Genomic DNA, 22,811 nt, shown 5'->3' with positions numbered 1-22,811 from the left:
TGTAAATGTGCGTTTGTGTGTATACACGGTACCTGCGTGTGCATTTGAGTATTACATGTTTGAGAGACAGAGAGAGAGTGTGTGTGTGTGTGTGTGTGTGTGTGTGTGTGTGTGTGTGTGTGTGTGTGTGTGTGTGCGTGCGTGTGTACGTGCGTGCGTGCGTGTGTGTGTGTGTGTGTGTGTGTGTGTGTGTGCGTACGTGCGTGCGTGCGTGTGTGTGTGTGTGTGTGTGTGCACGTATGTGTGTGTGCCTGCATGTGTGTGTATGTGTGACAAGGGGGAACAGGGTGCCATTGTGACCTATTCGCTGTGTTCCTCCGGGCCACAGGCAGCCGGGGGCGGGGCTGTATATATATTGATTTTGAGTGTTGGGGCTCAGCTGTGCCCAGCGTGGTACTCACAACACATCTATCTGCATGTCGCCTTCACATTTTCAATATTTAATCAGCTTTTCACAGGCTTGCCTTCCTATAATGTGGAGTCTATTGCGGCCACAGAGAATGAAATACCTTCCACATTTGTCATTTATAATAAAATTGTATGTTATACAGTATATGGGCAGGGTCCAAAATTTACTTTTTTGACCACCAGCCAAATGGCTAGTGAATGTTCACATTTTACCAGCCACTCAATTTATTGCCATTGCTTGTTTGTATTTGCCTTATGAGTGAAGCACTTGCATATTTGACTAGCATTGGGCTGTTGTTGGCTGGTGCTACTTTTGGACCCTGTATGGGCCATGATTTTTCTTCCATACCTTTGGGTTGGGACTACCTGTTCTGTCAGGTGTTCATGTTGTATGTTCTCTCTGTTCCACAGTTACAGTTGTTTTCTGTGGTACGAGAGAGGGGGAGATATTGTTGGATAACAGTGCACAGACATTGCTTTCTCTTGGCCTGTGTTCAACCGTATTAGTAATCTGAGGGAGGGGTGGGGAGTGGGGAGAACAGGAAACTATAATCCCACGACCTGTGCTCCTCTCTGGGCTTCATGTGTCTCTCCTTTGGCCCCTGCTGGTACTAACTGCACCCTCCATGCCTCCTTCTGGGACTTTTCTGCGCTCTGGCACAGCGCTCCGTTGAGATGTTGAGAAGTAGGATGAATTATGAGGTGGGCCTACATATCGCCCCGAGGCCAAGGCCCAGGGCACCGATTCATGGCTCTAATCATTATAGTCTGACGGCGGCAAAGCTGATCCAAGACCAGGGCTTAGAGAGGGCCCTGTTCTCCAGAGACAAATATCACCATGATAGATCATGAGATAGCATGCACTTTCACAAGGCATTTTCCCTGCCCTGCTCCTCTCGCTGTTATTCATTGTGTATGGAAACGATTCTGTTGACCGGCTCCCCTTCCCAAAACCAAACATGATGGAGTTTACTGGTCTCATGTGAATCTAATGGAGAAATCCACCCAGAGATAAGGGTGACCACACCTTATCTGGGAATCTGTGTGTGTGTGTGTGTGTGTGTGTGTGTGTGTGTGTGTGTGTGTGTGTGTGTGTGTGCGTGTGTGTGTGTGTGTGTGTGTGTGTGTGTGTGTGTGTGTGTGTGTGTGTGTGTGTGTGCGTGCGTGTGCATGTGCGTGCATGCGTGCGCGCGCATGCGTGCGTGTGTGCACCCTCGCATGTGTGTGCGCGTGTGCACGTGCGTGTGCTTGTGTGTGACTGTGTGCCTGAATGTGTTAGGGCGTGTGTTTCTTGCATACGTGTATAAGGAGGGCCAGTTGGATAAGATGGCACACGGCTCTCCTCCCCGTTTCTCTTTCATTTGGTATAAAAGAAAAGAAGACTGCCTGTGAAGATAATGCCGAGCCTCAGAATGTTTAATGCTCCGTCTCTGCACAGAGGCATGATGGGAGAAAAGCTGAGTCATTGGGAGAGGAGTAATCTTTGTAGCAGTGGGGGGGACAGTCTTTTAGCGAAGTCTCCGAAAACCCCAGAGAATCAAATATGAACTGGTGATATCAGTCAAAATGGGAAATTATACTATACAATTGCGCCTTTTTTTATCTCCATTGGGTCTGTGTAGTTGCACCTTTACAATGGAAATCCCATCTGAATCATGGATTGATTCTCCTGTTATGTTTTTATCTTGAGAAAAACGATACAGATTCCTCTTTCACACTAAAAAATGCAGCAGCTGTGTTCGACTCTTTGAGCGTGTGGTGATTTTGTGCAGGCTTTACTTTGAAAGAGCACAATGATACGTTCACAATCACAACTATAGATCCATTCTGAAACGATGAAGACAGCCAGTCCCAGTCTGGCAGCCAGGTATTACACAGTGAGTTTATTCTCTACAAACCCTGTATGCTTCCTCAACCACCTACGGTATTTTTGACATAATTAGTATAAGCTCTGTAATCCACAGGATAAGCCATTAATCTACAGACATGTGAGGACAGATCAAGTCAACCGAGATACAGGATTTTACAAGGTGCATACACAGAACGAACACCTGAGTACAGTATAAGGATAAGCACAATTATGTACAACTATTGAAGAAACACAAAAAATTCCAAGGCACTCTCTTTTTATTAAAATACCTTTATTTTCATGGCATCGTCATATCTGACCATGTCAAGCCTTTGTCAGGAAGTCAAACTGATCTCAATTTTTTTATATGTACTATTCTTATGGGCATTAAAAATAAGAATAATACATAAAACCTTGCAAGGAAACTGCATTTTGGACGATCAAGTGCTTCATCCTCATCTCATCTTCTGCTATCTCCCAGGAGCTGTGTCGGCAGCGCATGGCGATCCGGACGTCGGAGCGCGTCGAGCGCCCGGAGACGCTGCGCCACTCACGGCTCAACAGCGTGTCATCCCAGTTCAGCGACGGGCCCGCGGCCAGCCCATCCACGCGGAGCAGCACCTCCTCCTGGTGCGAAGAGCCGGTCCCTTCCAACATGGACATCTCCACCGGGCACATGATCCTGGTAAGGATCCGCTCAGTGCGCTGCCTTTGATTCCAGACACAATGTGGGTATTAATTAATGTGGTGGGGGGAGGGGGGAGGGGGGTTGTAGGAGGTGAGATGCAGGCTGAGCTTTCTACCCAGACCCTTGGAGAGCATTTGTGGTTCTAAACGTCTGCCAGTTGCATCAAATCACCCACAGCTTCTGACCATCAACAGTCTTCATACAGTGTTAGTCTGTAGTGCAGTATGCTGGTACACATTCCTATATCTATAGACCATTAGGCAAGTTAGGCAGAGGCCCCTCCAAAAAAAAACAATTATTTTCGCCCCCTCCACTTTTCATCCCACATTACTGTCTTACTAGCTGTACCGGGCTAATTTTTTTAAGCTAGATTGAAGATACTTGTATCATATGAAACTATAAGAACTAATGCATTCAGTGGTACTGCTCAGGTTATGCTAACTTGTTGGTAGGGGGGCTAAATACTGCTCCAAATTTAGGCAGCATTTTGGCGAGGGAAAAACTGGCAGGGCCATTTTAAAATGGGTCCCTTGACCTCTCACCTCAAGATATCTGAATGGGTTCTATGGGCACCCACAAGTCTCCCCTTTACAAATATGCCCACTTCATGCTAATCCCATGTAGTTTTTTTTTGGCAAAAACCATGCAATAGCCTATGAATTATGTTAGTTTAAAAATTGTGAAACCTTTGCAGACACTTCTCCTGTGTTTATCTCTTTTTAAATAAATTGGGTGCTAATGTAGCATTGAGAATCAAGCATCACAATATACAAACCTAATACTGTATATAAAAATATATACCGGCGCACGCAGGCACGCACGCACACACACACACACACACACACACACACACACACACACACACACACACACACACACACACACACACACACACACACACACACAAACACAAACACATTTACACAAAGTGAGGTGCCCTTGCCTATATCTAGCACACACATCATGTTCATGTTGTTGGTGTACATCAGTGTTTCCTACAGCATCAGGGTATGACGTTATTTCATGTGAGATTGAATTATGTATATGGTGTAAAGCTTTCAGACTGTCCATGAAAATGCTTTAGGCCCTGCGCTGAAAGCTAACAGCTTGATTTCTCTCTGCTTATCTGTTTGGAATGTGTCTCTCCTTCATCCGTCTCTCGCTTCATTCTCTTCTAAACTCTGTTATCGTAGTTTTTTATTCTCATCGCTCTTCTGTGCTCTTCCTCTTGCTTTATCTTGGCTCTGTTGTCGCCATTTTTTCCTCCAACTTTTTTCTCACCTCGACTGAGTCATTTTCTCTCTCTCTATCATTCTGTCCTGCTCCTCTCCCCTCTTTCTCATTTGCACCCCCTCTGTCTCTCCATCTCTATCTCTCTCTGACTCTCAGCCAAGCCAAAATCAGGCAGACATTGTTTTGTCTGATGAGAGCTGCTCAAAAGTGAAATATCATTACCCAGCTGATTGTCAGTTGGGTGTTTTTAGAAATTTCGTGAAGTTTTTCTTTGCAAAGGCTTTTTGCTTGCCGTCGGTTGCACACACACACACACACAATGGGTTGTTATAATTTTGCGCAACTTTGGCTTCATTCATTTGAGACAAGCTTGATAAAAGAGATGGATAGATGCCTTGCAGTGTTTCCATTAATGGAGAGAGCATTCATCACACTGCATGTCTAGCTTTTATATTGGGGGCCATAATGAATGCGGCTGGATTTGAGTAATGCCTTGTATTGGGTGGTAATAGATGGGTTTTGTTGCACTCGTCAAGGCTTGTTTGTGAAGCCCCTTTTGAAAACATTGACAATAGAAATGCATTTAGCCCTGCAATAACAAAAGGGGCATGTGAATCATTCCTAGAAGCTGTTATTATTAGGCCCAGTTTCTTCACAGATTCAACGTGAGTAATACAATGCAGAAAGGTCAAACGCATAGGGACCTTCACTTCTCTTTAAAACGCATAGGGACCTTCACTTCTCTTTCAGTGATTGACATGGAGATGTCCTATAGGGCTTCTTCTTTAAAATGCCATTGCCATCTCACATGAAACCATGTGTGAGATTGCCTTGTTATCACTGATCTCAGACCTACATTTTCCCATCTCTCTCCTCCTCTCCTCTCCTCTCATCTCCTCTCTCCTCTCTCGCTCTTTGGAGCTCACACCGTGTGGAGAAGGATGATGAGTGTCTGGGTTTCCAAAGCACACATGCTGCTTGGGGTCTTTTTTGAGGCCCGATTCGCACGCGCACACACACACACACACACACGCACGCACGCATGCACGCACATGCACGCACACACACACACACACACACACACACACACACACACACACACACACATACACACACACACACACACATACACACACACACACACACACACACACACACACACACACACACAGAGTTTGGTGCCATCAGGATAAATTAGCTACAGCGTTGCACCCCATGGTGCAATCCACCTCAAGACTTCAGCCCAGTATAACAAGGCTTACGTAATGACTACCAGATTCAAAACCAGACTTAGATACTAAGTGCAGTGGATTCCCAACTTACCATCACGTGGGTCGCAGGTTCGAGCCCCCGTGTTACCTCCAGCTTGGTCGGGCATCCATACAGGCACAATTGGCTGTGTCTGTGGGTGGGAAGCCGGATTAAGTGTAGGTGTCCTGCTCGCTGTCCTCCTCTGGTTGGTCGGGGCGCCTGTTCGGGGGGGGGGGGAGGGAAGCTGGGGGGAATAGCGTGATCAGGAGGATCACGCTATTCCTCTTCCGGTGCTGGAAATGTCTGGGAATGTCACGTGACTGTTGAGCTTTATTGGGGAGAAAAGGGATGGGGGGGGGGGGGGGGGGCGGGGGGGTAAGGGGGGATCCATAAAAAAAACAATCACCATTCACCCTCTGTTTTCTTCACCACATCCTTTGACACACCTCTACTGTACCTTCTCAGATTCCCCTTCTCCTCTTTCTCTACATTGCTTTTGTCAGCTGCAGTAACTGTGCAGACTTTATCTACTGAACAATAAAACAAACTCATTTAGATGTGATATGGAACATTTGCATTGCAAACACATCTGTACACTACATTATGTCTCTGTATGGGCTGTATTACTCTGCCTGTTGCTGAAGCATTAAGGTCTCTTCAGCACCATGGACAGCACCTTAAATGTACTGTAGTTTACAGTCACATCCCTTCTGTACCAAGCCTGTCCCCCCCATACACTGAACATCTGTGTCCCTGTCCTCTTCTGTACCAAGCCTGTCCCTCCCATACACTGAACGTCTGTGTCCCTGTCCTCTTCTGTACCAAGCCTGTCCCTCCCATACACTGAACGTCTGTGTCCCTGTCCTCTTCTGTACCAAGCCTGTTTCCCCCCCATACACTGAACGTCTGTGTCCCTGTCCTCTTCTGTACCAAGCCTGTTTCCCCCCCACACACTGAATGTCTGTGTCCATGTCCTCTTCTGTACCAAGCCTGTCCCCCCCACACACTGAATGTCTGTGTCCATGTCCTCTTCTGTACCAAGCCTGTTTCCCCCCATACACTGAACGTCTGTGTCCATGTCCTCTTCTGTACCAAGCCGGTTTCCCCCCATACACTGAACGTCTGTGTCCCTGTCCTCTTCTGTACCAAGCCTGTTTCCCCCCATACACTGAACGTCTGTGTCCATGTCCTCTTCTGTACCAAGCCTGTTTCCCCCCATACACTGAACGTCTGTGTCCCTGTCCTCTTCTGTACCAAGCCGGTTTCCCCCCATACACTGAACGTCTGTGTCCCTGTCCTCTTCTGTACCAAGCCTGTTTCCCCCCATACACTGAACGTCTGTGTCCATGTCCTCTTCTGTACCAAGCCTGTTTCCCCCCATACACTGAACGTCTGTGTCCCTGTCCTCTTCTGTACCAAGCCTGTTTCCCCCCATACACTGAACGTCTGTGTCCATGTCCTCTTGTTGCCCAAGGGTCAAGATGTTGATGCAGTTACTTTGAGTTCCCTTGGATTAATCATTGCCTGCCCAAAAAATCAATATGTCGCTTAAAGGCACTTTTTCATTATTTTGAGTACTTATTTTTCCTTTTTTTCGCTGATGCATTAGTTGCTCAAAAGGCAAGGAAAATTAATGGATTTATCATGAATAAGTGTTTTGCCACTAAGGCAACTTTCACTGCCCTCAGTGACTTTTACCCACTATTTTTAATTTGGATGTGGGCAAAAGAGACTGTGTGCTGTTCTATTTTATTTATTTTATTTTATTTCTACTCTATAGTGGGAGCATAAAATAATGTGTTCTGTTCATGTATTTCATCATTATATATTAGACTGTGACCCCCATATTATCATATAAAAACATAGTCATTAATCCATGTATTTTTGTGTGCAACGCACCACTCACCACAATCTGCGTTTATCATACCGTAGAGCTCTCCGTACAAACTGCTTCCTCTATTGTTCACTTTAATTTGACAGTGGAACTAGACAACACTGTGTTACAGTGAAGCTAGACAGCACTGTGTTACAGTGGAGCTAGACAGCACTGTGTTACAGTGGAGCTAGACAGCACTGTGTTACAGTGGAGCTAGGCAGCACTGTGTTACAGTGGAACTAGACAGCACTGTGTTACAGTGGAGCTAGACAGCACTGTGTTACAGTGGAACTAGACAGCACTGTGTTACAGTGGAGCTAGACAGCACTGTGTTACAGTGGAACTAGACAGCACTGTGTTACAGTGGAGCTACACAGCACTGTGTTACAGTGGAACTAGACAGCACTGTGTTACAGTGGAGCTAGACAGCAGTGTGTTACAGTGGAACTAGACAGCACTGTGTTACAGTGGAGCTACACAGCACTGTGTTACAGTGGAGCTAGGCAGCACTGTGTTACAGTGGAGCTAGACAGCACTGTGTTACAGTGGAACTAGACAACACTGTGTTACAGTGGAGCTAGACAGCACTGTGTTACAGTGGAACTAGACAGCACTGTGTTACAGTGGAGCTAGACAGCACTGTGTTACAGTGGAGCTAGACAGCACTGTGTTACAGTGGAGCTAGACAGCACTGTGTTACAGTGGAGCTAGGCAGCACTGTGTTACAGTGGAGCTAGACAGCACTGTGTTACAGTGGAGCTAGACAGCACTGTGTTACAGTGGAGCTAGACAGCACTGTGTTACAGTGGAGCTAGACGGCACTGTGTTACAGTGGGGCTAGACAGCACTGTGTTACAGTGGAGCTAGACGGCACTGTGTTACAGTGGAGCTAGACGGCACTGTGTTACAGTGGAGCTAGACGGCACTGTGTTACAGTGGAGCTAGACGGCACTGTGTTACAGTGGAGCTAGACAGCACTGTGTTACAGTGGAGCTAGACAGCACTGTGTTACAGTGGAGCTAGACGGCACTGTGTTACAGTGGAGCTAGACAGCACTGTGTTACAGTGGAGCTAGACAGCACTGTGTTACAGTGGAGCTAGACAGCACTGTGTTACAGTGGAGCTAGACAGCACTGTGTTACAGTGGAGCTAGACAGCACTGTGTTACAGTGGAGCTAGACAGCACTGTGTTACAGTGGAGCTAGACAGCACTGTGTTACAGTGGAGCTAGACAGCACTGTGTTACAGTGGGGCTAGACAGCACTGTGTTACAGTGGAGCTAGACAGCACTGTGTTACAGTGGGGCTAGACAGCACTGTGTTACCTGTTGTGTCTGCCTCCCCTGGTTGTCCCTTCATCCTGATTTCACCCAGCAGCCTCTGCTGCCGAGGAGACTGCTTAGGAAGGATTAGACATTGTTTCCCTGACACCCAGGCCTCCCATCCCAACCTTCTGATTGGCAGACATAATCCCCCTATTCACTAAACCTTCGTTACCCTGTCTCTGGAATACGCCATGGTCCACTGCCTCCCCCTAGAAACGGGAGGGCTTGATAAGGGCCTGCTGGCTGCATGGCATTAAGCTGCAAAAATATGAATTTGGAATGCAATCGATTCAGGGCATCGTTTGAATAGAATGGGATGCAATTCAGAGTGGATGTATCAAGTACATGGAGATGTAATATGGGTAGGGGAGGTGGAATGCTGTCAGGCTGGCAAGCACAGAGTACTTGTACCGGGTGACAAGAGCATAGTGGCGACAGGCTCTGTCAAGTGGCCATAATGGCATACTGTCATTTTCCTGGAAAGAAAGTATTGTGTGTTTGCGTGGGCAAGGCACAGTTATACACATGCAAATATGGGTGTGTTATTTGCTATTTCAATTGACATTAAAATAGATTTAGATGTAAATTTTGCTCATTTGATCATTCTTTTTTAAATATTGCATACATAAAATTACCAGAGGTAGCACTAACTTGATAGTAGGGGAGCGGGATGGAAGATGCAATAATATTTCAGAAATATCACTGTGTCACTAATGGACCCATTAGTGTCGTCGCATCCTTCCATTATTCTGTTGCATTGTTCCTTTTCATACGAAACCTCAGTAGGGCTTTTAAGACCTGAGTGGCACCTTTAGTACATATCTAAAAACTAAACTTTGATTTCCATTGTAAGGTGGATTCTTAATGTTCCTATTAGTCACCTAATATATCCTTTGCTTGCATGCAGGGGACACAATTGACGAGCCATCAAGGAGTAATTGCATATTGTGTGTTGGACAGCTTATTTTTGATGATCATTGAGTTAAAAAATTGTATACATTCTGAAAAGACAGATTTACAGACGTGAGTAAGTCGGAGATAACAATGGACGGAGTATCACCCCTCTGCTCAGCCTACCTATATGGTCTTTAATATGGGATAAAAACCCTGCGCATCTGGGTATCACTTTCATTGTATTAGCCAGCTGATCCCTGACATCAGTTTATGAGTCTGTAATCTTCTGCCTTACACAATAGCGGACTAAACCATTTAACCCCGTCGGGAGGGGAGCATGATACACAAGTGAAAGCGAAACATGGCGCCCACTAAAAAATAGTCCTCTTGCCAGCAACAGCCTCTAAGCTCCCTAAGACTTGCCCTGGTTTGGGAAATGAACACACACACACACACACACACACACACACACACACACACACACACACACAGGCTTCTCCCCCTCCCCCTTCTCTTCTTTGTCTCTCTAGCGAATTCAATTTTGTCTTCTCCGAGCGACGGCTTAAATGCAGACAATCTTATCAGTGGCTGTGCAAGCAGGGACGTGATTGAAACACCCCTGAAGTATTTCCAATGCAGACAAACCTTTCAGGAGTCTTAATTGTGGCTGTTTTTTTCTTAATTTTTTTTCTCTCTCGGTCGGACACACATACACTCTGTACACACACACAAATACACACTAACACTAACACACCTTCCCCACCCCAAGTCTAGATCTTCACCAGCCTCTTCCTCCCCCAATGGTTACGCTATACAGCAGCTTAGGACGTTAATTCTCCATGACACCTGATCATAGCTTTAAAGGAGTGGTTCTGTTGTAAATGGTTTAGTATTTTGCTCCAGTTTATTTATTGGTTGGCTCCTAGTGACAGGTTGAAATACATACCCTAGAGAGGGGGGGAAACGTAAACGTGCAAAAGCTTACCCAAGCCATCTGACGTTAGGTGAATTGTTCGACGTCTCTGATTCAATTTATCCAAAGGTGCGACTGAAACAAAGACTGTATCCTGCTTTTGTGACCAAAGGTTCCATCTCCTCTAGTGCACGTGGTTGGGCTCATTGTTGAAATGGCGGCTGATGGAGTGTGCTTTGCCCCCCCCCCTCCAGTCATACATGGAGGACCACTTGAAGAACAAGAACCGTCTGGAGCGGGAGTGGGAGGCCCTGTGCTCCTACCAGGCTGAACCCAGCACCAGTGATGTGGGCCAGAGCGAGCCGAACACGAAGAGGAACCGCTCAGACGCTGTGGTCGCATGTGAGTCCGTTTCAGATCGACCGTTTTACTGTGAGAGAAAGTTCCCACCATTTACAAGCCCAGGGCAACGCATCTGCAACGCATCCAGCTCATTCTCTATCTTCCATGCCTTTGTGGATGGATGCTTCAGAGATGCTCAAGAAGGAGCTGCATAAAACCAGTTGGGCAACTGAGCCAAAAGTACACTGTGAAAAATATCCTTCCTTCTCCAATGCTAGTGTAGTATTCACTCTTAAACTCCTACTTTTCCCAAAGTGCTGGGCCAGTGGCCCCACCAGGGTCATAAGATGGAAAAGTCAGGACACTCACTCAGTCAGTCAGTAACGTTTAGTGAGTTTAGTGGGAAAAGGGGGTGTAGCTAGGGATAGGAAGGTGGTAAAGAGTCGGGATTCGAGGGTTGGGTAGGGGGAATGGCTAGGGGTGGTGGGGGGTACAAGGTGGGCAGGCGAGGGAAAAGGGGGTGTAGCTAGGGATAGGAAGGTGGTAGAGAGTCGGGATTGGAGGGATGAGTAGGGGGAGTGGCTAGGGGGATGTGGGTGATGGGAGCGGGCATGCTGCCATAAAGCCGAATGGTGGGCTTAAAGGTTTGTGCTTGTTCTTAAAACAAGTGGGGGGAAATGTGCCAGTATGGTGAGAAGATTTCACCTGTTTCCAGTGCAAATTAACATGTTTTGAGATGTTTCTTGAATCAAGTGACTTTATCTTGATACTCGTGGAGTGATCCTCCCTATTTCAAGATACAGTACAGTATAAGATATTTTCAAGATTTGAATTTGAAATTCTCAAAACAGGTCTGATTTGGAAACAAATTAAATTCACTCTCATCACATTGTTACATTTATTAAATGGCTGCAAGATTTTTAGACCCAATACTAGATTAAAGGATCAATAATGTTTTTTTGCAGTGTACAGTACTTTTCCTTGGAACACTTCTTATTGAGGGTGGAGCAGTTTGGGGCTGCAGAACAGTGTGTGTATGATGAAAGTCTGGTGAAATCGCCGTGCCCACAGCCTTTTCAGCTTCACATTTCTCTCTGTTGTTGCTCAAAAACTCTGTTGTTATTGTGCAGGGGGAAAGACTTGAGAGATGTGTTGATGAATTATGCATCTCTATTACAGATGATCATTCGAGAATCACCTTGAAGACTGAGAATAACCATGGCAACTCAGATTACATCAACGCCAGTCCAATAGTGAGTATAGTTTATTCATTCATGACTCTACATTGTGGCTAATATTGCTCATCTCTGAAACCTTGTTGTACCAAGAGCACCTGTTGTGGCTGGATTTTACTTTGAGGTAAAAACAAGTTTCAAAGGATTTGTCATTGATCCAAGTGCATTGATCTTTTTTTCCTCCCAAACTTTGTTCTCCATGCTGAGCGCCTCGGTGGATTGGATTCAACGTGTCTTTTTGAATCACATTGCTACTTTTGCTGTTTTCAAAATGGCGGCTCCCTGGAGATATCGCTTCTGTTTTTTCCCATTTGCACTAAAAAGAATTGTACATTATTTTTGACTAAACAAATGTATCTCCCACAACAAATCCAGAAAGACCTCAATGTTGGAAAAGGGCTAAGGTTATTTTTTTCTGTATTTTCCCCCCAAACATATCACAATGATTGCCAGTAATGATTTCCCCTGAGGCAGCTGAAAGGGGATTCCATCAAAGGGAACAGGAAACTATGCATTTCAAATACAGTGCCAAAATTTCTGAGGAGATAGATGAGGGGGCCATACACAGCTGTGCTAAAAGCCTATTACTTTTCAGAAACAAACAATGGAGACTTTTAGATGCTCTATTTATTCCCCCATTTCCTCTAATGGCATATTCATGGAGGTTTCTAGTTTATTTCAACAGTGTTATAGTTCACCATTTACCATCAGGCAGACAGATAGTATTAGAATGCTAACTAAAGTTAATCTATCAAATGAGGAAGGGAGCAAAAATCCCCTTTTCTGTTGTTTTTGGGATATAGGAGCACACTGGTAGCCTATAGAAAATAATATAGTATAGTATAAAATAATGTTGTCTATTGTTTTGTACTGTTGTGAGAGAAAAAACAACGCACACAGACACACACGATCGCACGTTGAAGATGGGTGAAGTAATGGCGGATGCAGCGGTGTGCGGATGAAAGGACAATAATTACACCACAAAAGGGACCCCTGGCTGAGCCCAACAAAACTGTGATAATTATGTCTGTCAATGCTGCCTCTTCCTCCTCATTAGCTTCAGGGCAATGGCCCACGAGTAAATCATCTGGAGCTTCTTTCTTGGAAGCCAGGGTCAGAGAGGCAAACCAGACGGTGACATGTAGCCTACACATAGAGAAAAGCCTGGGCCATAGTTAATGCTTGACCACAGATGATGCAAGCCTTCCCAGATGTACGGCATCATTAGTGTGAGGAATGGTTTGAAGGAATGTGCAGCAGCACAAAATGTGGTCAAAGCCTATTTGAGATGAAGTCTTTGTCTCCTCTGGCCTTTACCAAGTCAAGAGATGTGCAGCCTTTCCGTTTCCCATCTGCCATCTGGGATGTGCTCAATCCAGAAGCTGCTGAACTCTCTGTCTATCTTATAAACACAGTAGCAAGGTGCTGAAAGTTGAGATGCTTCTCTAGAACAGATTTGGCAAGCTATTTTAGTACAAGCTATTTTTCTTCAAACCAAAGCGCACCTCTTTGCCTTTTGTGTTATATTCTATCTTCTTCCCACAATGGCAAAGGGAGGGCAGCTGAAATGCAGGGCTACTCTTTCATGTTTGCGCTTTAGTATTCATGCAGGCATGTCAGCACACAGCTACAGCATGTCTGTGTCCTTGAGATTGGCTAAACTGAGTGGCAGCACGAGCATTCGCCACTACTCTTTCATTTCTGTGGGGATTCTTTTTTTCGTTCTTTTTTTACAAACCCACGTGTGGAATTTCAACCAGGAATGATGAAGTGAAAATCTAACCGAATTGAAGTGGTTTTGAATTCAATTGAACACTGGAAAATGAAAACAACATTTTCAGCATTTACATGTCTTTTTGTGACGATTACATTTGCAGTAATGGGAGGTCAGTTAAATGTCAGGCAATCTTAATGTCGGTCTTTGTGGGCAAAACACCCATGCTTCACATCTGTACCCCAAGTGACCATTTAGTTACACCTACAATGATCTACAATAGCCGGATTCAGTGCCTGCTTAGAGACCTGATTATGTGATGTGTAAAATATGAACTTTACACATTTGTATAAATAAGTATTCTACTCCTAAACATTGTTTTTTGAGGAAAAATATCCCAAAACCAATTTGGAATTTTGGGTTCCTCTTTATGGTATTTTGAACTGGAAGAATGAAGTGGAGGAATATAATGCTCCTATTAAATTACTTACTTACTTACTATTAAAGGCATAAAGAAATGCTCCACAATTCAGTTGCTTTTGGAGGTGAGGTTGAGGACACTAAACTCCATGCCCTCTAGAGATCAATCAAACAAATTAATTTAGAGAAACTAGAAAACTCCATATGTTTAACCTCTAAACTCACTGCAACATTTAACAAGTGTTAGGTGTCATTGAGATGTTGTTCTTCAGTTTGTAAAAGTTTGTAAAAGAAGAGAGAGCTATTAAGCACAGCCATGTGCTTTGCTGTCTCTGTGTTACAGTATGGTCTGCTCTGTGGCTTGCTGTCTATGTGTGCAGTACAGTATGTGTCTGCTCTGTGTTACAGTATGTGCCTGCTCTGTGATTGTCTCTGTGTTACAGTATGTTTGCTCTTTGATTGTCTCTGTGTTACAGTATGTTTGCTCTGTGTTACAGTATGTGTCTGCTCTGTGTTACAGTATGTGTCTGCTCTGTGTTACAGTATGTGTCTGCTCTGTGTTACAGTATGTTTGCTCTGTGATTGTCTCTGTGTTACAGTATGTTTGCTCTGTGATTGTCTCTGTGTTACAGTATGTGTCTGCTCTGTGATTGTCTCTGTGTTACAGTATGTTTGCTCTGTGATTGTCTCTGTGTTACAGTACGTGTCTGCTCTGTGATTGTCTCTGTGTTACAGTATGTTTGCTCTGTGATTGTCTCTGTGTTACAGTATGTGTCTGCTCTGTGATTGTCTCTGTGTTACAGTATGTGTCTGCTCTGTGATTGTCTCTGTGTTACAGTGTGTCTGTTCTGTGATTGTCTCTGTGTTACAGTATGTGTCTGTTCTGTGATTGTCTCTGTGTTACAGTATGTGTTTGCTCTGTGATTGTCTCTGTGTTACAGTATGTGTCTGCTCTGTGATTGTCTCTGTGTTACAGTATGTGTCTGCTCTGTGATTGTCTCTGTGTTACAGTATGTGTCTGCTCTGTGATTGTCTCTGTGTTACAGTATGTGTCTGCTCTCTGTGATTGTCTCTGTGTTACAGTATGTCTGTTCTGTGATTGTCTCTGTGTTACAGTATGTGTCTGCTCTGTGATTGTCTCTGTGTTACAGTATGTGTCTGCTCTGTGATTGTCTCTGTGTTACAGTATGTCTGTTCTGTGATTGTCTCTGTGTTACAGTACGTGTCTGTTCTGTGATTGTCTCTGTGTTACAGTATGTTTGCTCTGTGATTGTCTCTGTGTTACAGTATGTCTGTTCTGTGATTGTCTCTGTGTTACAGTATGTGTCTGCTCTGTGATTGTCTCTGTGTTACAGTATGTCTGTTCTGTGATTGTCTCTGTGTTACAGTATGTCTGCTCTGTGATTGTCTCTGTGTTACAGTATGTCTGTTCTGTGATTGTCTCTGTGTTACAGTACGTGTCTGTTCTGTGATTGTCTCTGTGTTACAGTATGTTTGCTCTGTGATTGTCTCTGTGTTACAGTATGTCTGCTCTGTGATTGTCTCTGTGTTACAGTATGTGTCTGCTCTGTGATTGTCTCTGTGTTACAGTATGTGTCTGCTCTGTGATTGTCTCTGTGTTACAGTATGTGTCTGCTCTGTGATTGTCTCTGTGTTACAGTATGTGTCTGTTCTGTGATTCTCTCTGTGTTACAGTATGTGTCTGTTCTGTGATTGTCTCTGTGTTACAGTATGTGTCTGCTCTGTGCTCTGTGTTACAGTATGTGTCTGTTCTGTGATTGTCTCTGTGTTACAGTATGTGCCTGTAAAATTACCTGAATGGAAGTTAAGACGGGGAAATAAACTGTTCAAACCAGGACTACGGAGACCAGAAAGTGTTGAAAGTCAGAATATGAGCTCTGATTGGACAATTCACAGCCAACTGCTACCAAAAAGGAGAATTCTACACCAAACCCAGAGAAGTGACATACAGTAGATACATGATTTAACTAAAAAAAATCATTCCTAAATGATTACTGATCAATGCAAGAGATTATTGGTGGCTACAGTAGATCTCTCACTTCTGTCCAATCAGTTGATTAAGAAGCCCGAACAAAACACTTACCAATATCGAGAACTTGTGTTTTGAGGACACGTTTTTCTTCTGGGTGCATAAAAGATGGCTGAATTCCAGCTGGCGGTGGCACTTGTCTTCTCCACAGTTTGTTCTGTGCGTCATTCTCTGCACTTGTGGGCTTACAGTAGAAAGCGACTATCCAGATAAACAGACAGACCAGACAGACCCTGTCCCTCCATGATGTGTTCGCCCTCTCGTCTAGGCCTGTGTGACAATCCCAGATTAGCGAGAGCAATGTGCCTGTCTCTTTCACATTCAAGGTTCACTCTAATCAGACGCATCAGAGAATAGCCACATCTTGAGGATAGAAGGGGACGAAGAAGTGACAGGGTTCAAGCAAGAGAGACAGCTCGGGAGTGACTGACTGAAGCAAGGAATGAATGATAGAGATGAATTTGGAGGCCGGGACAGACGGCAGAGAAAAGAAGAGGCAGCGCTCTCCCAAGAGATGCTGATCTGCTCTCCAGATGGAAGCTTTGATGGAAGTCTTACCCAGACAGAGCCAGTCCCCACCCAAACACTGTGTCACCTTCTGTTCCCTCTCTCCCAGATGGACCACGACCCTCGCAACCCGACTTACATCGCCTCGCAAGGCCCACTTCCTTCCACGGTGGCAGACTTCTGGCAGGTAAAACTCATTTTGTTCGGGGCTGCGGGATAACCACACTGGAGCTGTACTGTACTGCACCTGACCGGCGGTTTACCAATAGCCACAGCACTGGTAGCTTATGTTTCGGTATGTTACTACAGATGTCTAAGAGTGCAATGTCCAGATTGCGTTTTCTACAGCGTGTTGTATCGTTTCCGATGTTATGGCAATGATCGAATTTTCGAGTATTTCTTTCTCTAGGAATTTCGCTCTAGTCAGTAAAACACAGTCACTGGCTATTACATCTACGAGAAAACAGCTGCTTTTAGCTCGTACATAATACTGCAGTTATACATGGCACCGGGAATTATAACATTAGATATATTAACGCTGATGTTTGCTCGTATTTGCATTTTTGTTGATGCTATTTGCATTCCTGTCCACATCTATAAATGTCACAGGAGCGTGCCATTCATCACTGGGTATAGGCTATTGTAAAACATGGTGACTGGTATGGAGGTATGCCTCAAATGATGCATGGTTGCCAAATGGCGTTCTTATGTGTTAATAGGACAGCACTGTAGTAATTAGTGGGCCCATCGCCTCCATATGGTGGAGTAACTCCACGAGCCGTGATCAGGGTGTATAAGTGTGGAGCATAAATCCTGGCAGAGCAGCTGGCCCTGCACTCTGCACTCTGCATCTTGGACTGAATGGATATTGTCCTCATATCAGAGATAGTGCTGACTTTATAGTTGTGCAGATGTCGGCACCCGTTTGTGACCGCACCAGTTTGCTACAGTTTAGTCAGGTCTTGTTCGGAATGGTTTTCTGGGTTTTATTAGTGAGAAAGAAAGAAAGAAAGAAAGAAAGAAAGAAAGAAAGAAAGAAAGAAAGAAAGAAAGAAAGAAAGAAAGAGAGAGAGAGAGAGAGAGATACTGGCTTACATACACTCTGCTAACGTGGCGTTAAAATAAATAAATAAAATAACTCAGTAAAAACAATTTTGATTTTACGCTGCCTCTAATGTAGCTATTGTTTGAAAAGTGCACCTTAATTGACTCGGTTCAAATGGGAAAGCCCTGTTTTCTGTATTTTAATTGCCCTGTTTTCTGTATTTAATTTGTACATTTGAAAGTGCCTCAAATGAAGCAGTTGATAATTGTCTGTTAGTCGTTTCATTTATTTGTTTGTTTGTCTGCCAATTTTTCTGTGCCAGGTGAATAAATGCATTACCGTTATCTACATGTAATGAAATGGGCTATTTAACCATGAACTCAACTCTAACTCTTTCTCAATTAAGCAGAAAAGAATGGGAAATTAGACACAGATTGACTGAGACACTGAACATCACGTCTGTGTCTTGGGTTGTAGTCATTCATTATTCAACATGTTTCACCTTGGATTGTGGCGGAAAAAACAACTCACTCTTTCCCCCATTAAAAGTAAACAAACAGGGACACACTGGCACTCACATGCAAATAGCCTCTGCAGTGTGTCCTATCTAATCCACACTGGCCTCCGGCAGAGCTCTGAAAGGCAGCTTCTAATCCTCCATCCCCTCATCCTTCACTCCTCCACCCCTCTCCCCTCCTCCCCTCCTCCTCTCCCCGCCTATTACCTTAGCTGTACTGGACTTCCTTCTCCTGTTCCCCTCTCTGCACAATTCAATGCAAAAAGCCAATCAGCAGGAGTTCACAGAGCTCAACCCAGACAGAAACTTCACTCTTTTTTCTATTCTGTCTTCTCATTCCATTTAAAAAGCTATGGCGTATGGCTGTTGGCACTCTGTATTTGTTACTGACACACAGATCGCCTGTTCTTGACTATGCAGTTGAATGTGGAGATGGAGAATAAGAATTTATTTTATACCACGCTACCTACTGTACACATTTTTGCAAAACTTTACATGATAAATGGATCACACTTTCCTCACATTATATCACCATGGTTGATAGCCTGATCTCATCATAGTCTGGCACAGTTGGCACAGTTGGTGTGTAATGTGTCCACTGGGCTGGATCACAGAAGCTTGTGATTAGTGTATAGTCAAAGGCCATTGTGTTTTTATAGCAATCATAAAACCTATGTTTCCTCCTCATTTTCCTAATGGCTCCAATGGGCCTCTATTTCTCCCAAGGACATTATAGTGTGATAAGATTAGACATTATATTAGACATTATATTGTGAGAAGATGTCTAGCTTTGACAACTGAGAGAGGGGCGACCCGTGAAGCCTGGTGTGACGCACACTCCCACCCACCCACCCGCCATTTATCATTTGTCACACATGGAGAGGTGACATTTATTCATACTTCCTGGGCCCAGATTAAGAAATCAATTGCATCCTCATTCAAGAGACGTGCAGAGCTGCCCATGTATTGATAATGTGCAAGATGCCGCACCTGCTGGCGGGGTTCCGTTAGATGATACTGTTTCTGTAACGTTCTACAAATGCGTATGTAAGGTGTGTTATCTCTGCTGGAGAATATGTCTGACCCTGTGTCTGCGTATCCCTAGATGGTGTGGGAGAGTGGCTGCGTGGTCATCGTCATGCTGACCCCACTGTGTGAAAACGGTGTGAAACAGTGTCACCACTACTGGCCGGACGAGGGCTCTGACGTCTATCACATCTATGAGGTTTGTCAGTAAGAAGAGACGTAGAAACTTTGAAACAACATTTTACAGTTGAATCTGATCAAAAGTGTAACTGTTGTAAAGATTAGGGCATTTGTTCTCTTGCTTGGTGAGTTAGTTGATGGCAGGTTTACTCCCCGCGGTCGCTGTGTGGATAAGACTGCATTCCTAGTCAACTTACCTTGTTAATTAATGCATTTCTACGTACTCGCTTACCACCACAGAGACCCGGGTTCAATTCCCGGCAGCGGTACCTTCGGCTTGGTCAGACGTTCCTACGGAGAAAATTGGCCGTGTCTGTGGGTGGGAAGCCGGTGGGGTATGAGTCCTGGTCGCTGCACTAGCGCCTCCTCTGGTCGGTCGGGGCGCCTGTTCGGTGGGGTGGGGAACTGGGGGCAATAGCGTGATCCTCGCACACGCTACGTCCTGCCGGTGAAGCTCCTTGCTGTTCAGTGAAAAGAAGCGGCTGGCGACTGCACATGTATCAGAGGAAGCATGTGCTAGCCTACAACTTCACCAGAGGCAGAGGGAGTGAAGCAACGACTGGGACAGCAGGGGGAATTGGGCAATTTGCGGAGAAAATGGGAGGGGAAATCTGCAAAAACTTGATAAAAAATACATTCTATTAGCCTACTGCAAAACATTTATTCTTCTGTTAATTTCTGCAGGTCAACTTGGTGTCGGAGCATATCTGGTGTGACGACTTCCTGGTGCGCAGCTTCTACCTGAAGAACCTGCAGACCAACGAGACGCGCACCGTCACCCAGTTCCACTTCTTGTCCTGGATGGACCGCGGGATCCCCGACTCGGCCAGGACCCTGCTGGACTTCCGCAGGTAAAGAGAAGATCCAGCCGATCGGCCCCCGTGTGGCCGTTCAGATACCGGAGCGCAGCAGACGTCGGGCCAGCTTACTGTTACATTTTGGCCTTTATCCTAAGCTTGTTTCTTAATCACCTTTTCTCTCAAGTGCCTCCCTGCTCCTTCCCCCTTCTGCCCCTGTGCCTTTTTGCTGTCTCGGAGAATGCTTGATGTTGTTGTTCTAATAAGGACTGCGTTTCTGTGCTATGTTTTTCATCCTGGGCCTATTGTCCCCTTATCTCCCTCCGGCTCATGTGATGCAGCAAATTAACAGTCTCACACTGCATGGCTTGGCTTGGGGGGGGAGGGGGGTGGTAGAGAAAAAACATGCCTAATTCAAACACCCAATTAAATGGAAGCTGTCTGGCTCAAAACGTAGGAGAGGAGAAAGCTATAGTGAGTGAATAACCTCACTCTGTTCTTCATATAATGTGTTCTGGCAGAAGAGCACCAATAGCCCCCCAGGGAAAACCCATGCAGGAAGGATAGGAAAAGCCCTCCAAATGAGAAGCGATGCATCAGATGTGTGGATGGTTTGTAATGCAGATGAGAGAGAGAGACAGAGAGCTTTATTATGTCATCCATTTCTCCACACAGTTTGTGCTATTTTCCAAGCTAAGCTGGGTGTAGCTTGCAGCTGCTTCTATCTATTTGTGATGGGTAAAAAGTATATTGGTGTGTAGATTTGTGCAGTGTTGTTACAAAATCATCTGATTACATTCGTAAGGTTTGCTCTCCTGTTGTCAGGTCTACTCAGAGACCAGAGACACCCTACCTGTTATACGACGACGACCACAAGCTTTGTTGTAACTCCCTCATCACTGCTGTAGGTCACTGGGAAGCTATTGCTCCAAGGCTCTCTGACCACCATTACGTGACTCAGAGCTCTCAGGTCCGCACACTCATGTCATGGTTTCGGCCAACTCGGTATTTTGCGGTTGCCAGTGTCATTTTTGTGATGTTGCAGCTAGTAATATGAGCCCAGTTGCATAGTCACAAAAGTGATCATTGGAAACTGTGTCTCCTCAGCCAGGCCTGTGCACAAGCTGTCTCTCTCTCACTCCAGTCTCCCCCTCTCTCACTCGCTCTCCCACCTCCTCTTCTCACCTCGCCTTCCTCTGGCTTGCATGGGAAACTCAGACCTTCTGTGCTCTTTATCTAAGAACATGTTTGATTTTTTGTCTTTAGATTTTACTAATTTAACATAAAACAAAAACAAATGACATAAGATAAAAAGCAATAAAGTGGACATAAAATCAAATTCATCTGAGAAATAAGCAATGCACTCCTTGGACAAATTAAACTCCTAAAAACTATCACCTTTGAGAATATTTAACAATAGTATAATAAAAGAACAATACATGATTATTATAATTTAATTTGAGTTTATTTTCATTTTAGCTTGTCTGGACACTATTAATATTACTCTGTCTACATACATATTGTTTCATCTAGATTTTCCAAATAAGTGTGAGTGATTTTAAAAAGTAACTAAATAAAAACTGTGAGATATTCAGGTATACTGTATTTTTAATTGATTTATTTATTTTGTTGTTGTTGAAAGGTGAAAAAGAAGGCAATGAAAAACGTAGAAGCGCCAGTGTAGTCAGTTTCCATGGCAACAGCGGGGTGTGAAAAGCCTTGTTGGCCTTCACCGTGCCTGTGGTGTATAACATTCATAATCGGCCGGGGTTAATGCGTCTGCGGTCGGTGATCACAACATCCCACTATCGCATCCATCACCCACATGTCACAATAATGCTTTTTTAAATGACGCTCCATTTATTTACATGGATTTCTCTCTATCCTCAAATTATAGTGATTGATTGACAGGAGGGTGCATTACTTCAGATTTGTTTTGTTCTTTTGATTATTGCAGCCATTAATTTCATCCAGGCCACAGCACACACAATTCAGAGTATCATCAGCATGCTGACTTTAATTGATAATCATTATAAAAAATATTCAGCAGAAAGAATGCACTGATAGCTCTTGTTTCCAAACTACAGGGCTTAAAGACCTCTGGCCAGGTGCCTGATTTCCGGCATATGGACGTTTTAGATTCACAAATTAACACTTGGTGCCACAAATTAACGAAGCGGTTGTTTGTTCTGCACTGTGTGCTCAACCAGCAAAAAGAAAGTGCTCTTTCATATTAGGTATTTCCACCTTCCAGTTGCACTGGGAACTAGGAATATCCCAGTTGAGTGACCAGACACAACGTCACTATGCGCGCACTCCGATATCTGCACCACACCGGGAGCTACAGTCCGCTCCAGCAAGAAGGACAGACAGAAATGTGATATGTCTCTCACAATTTACAATCCCCATTCAGCATACAAATTTGGCATTGCTTTGACTGTTCTCCACATAGGGGTCACACACACACACACACACACACACACATACATATGGAATAGTTAACCGTGTGCATGGATTAGTAAACCGTGCACTTGAATTAGTA

The 22,811-nt window shown here is 44.6% G+C and overlaps 1 protein-coding gene across 1 annotated transcript in view; it reads left to right on the top strand.

The window, feature by feature from the left end:
- The window catches only part of ptprn2 (protein tyrosine phosphatase receptor type N2), a gene marked incomplete at its 5' end in the record, with an annotated part of 195,651 nt that overhangs the window by 164,612 nt on the left and 8,228 nt on the right, over positions 1 to 22,811 (top strand). Inside the window, 6 exons of the mRNA XM_083654591.1 lie at positions 2,739 to 2,942; positions 10,691 to 10,838; positions 11,958 to 12,031; positions 16,814 to 16,891; positions 19,372 to 19,491; positions 20,157 to 20,323. Coding sequence (XP_083510717.1) covers positions 2,739 to 2,942; positions 10,691 to 10,838; positions 11,958 to 12,031; positions 16,814 to 16,891; positions 19,372 to 19,491; positions 20,157 to 20,323 — 791 coding nt within the window. The remainder of the gene's footprint in view (positions 1 to 2,738; positions 2,943 to 10,690; positions 10,839 to 11,957; positions 12,032 to 16,813; positions 16,892 to 19,371; positions 19,492 to 20,156; positions 20,324 to 22,811) is intronic.

Source organism: Poromitra crassiceps (assembly GCF_964638095.1).
Source record: "Poromitra crassiceps genome assembly, chromosome: 2".
Classification (NCBI taxonomy): domain Eukaryota; kingdom Metazoa; phylum Chordata; class Actinopteri; order Beryciformes; family Melamphaidae; genus Poromitra; species Poromitra crassiceps.
This window is presented reverse-complemented; position numbering and strand designations above follow the sequence as displayed.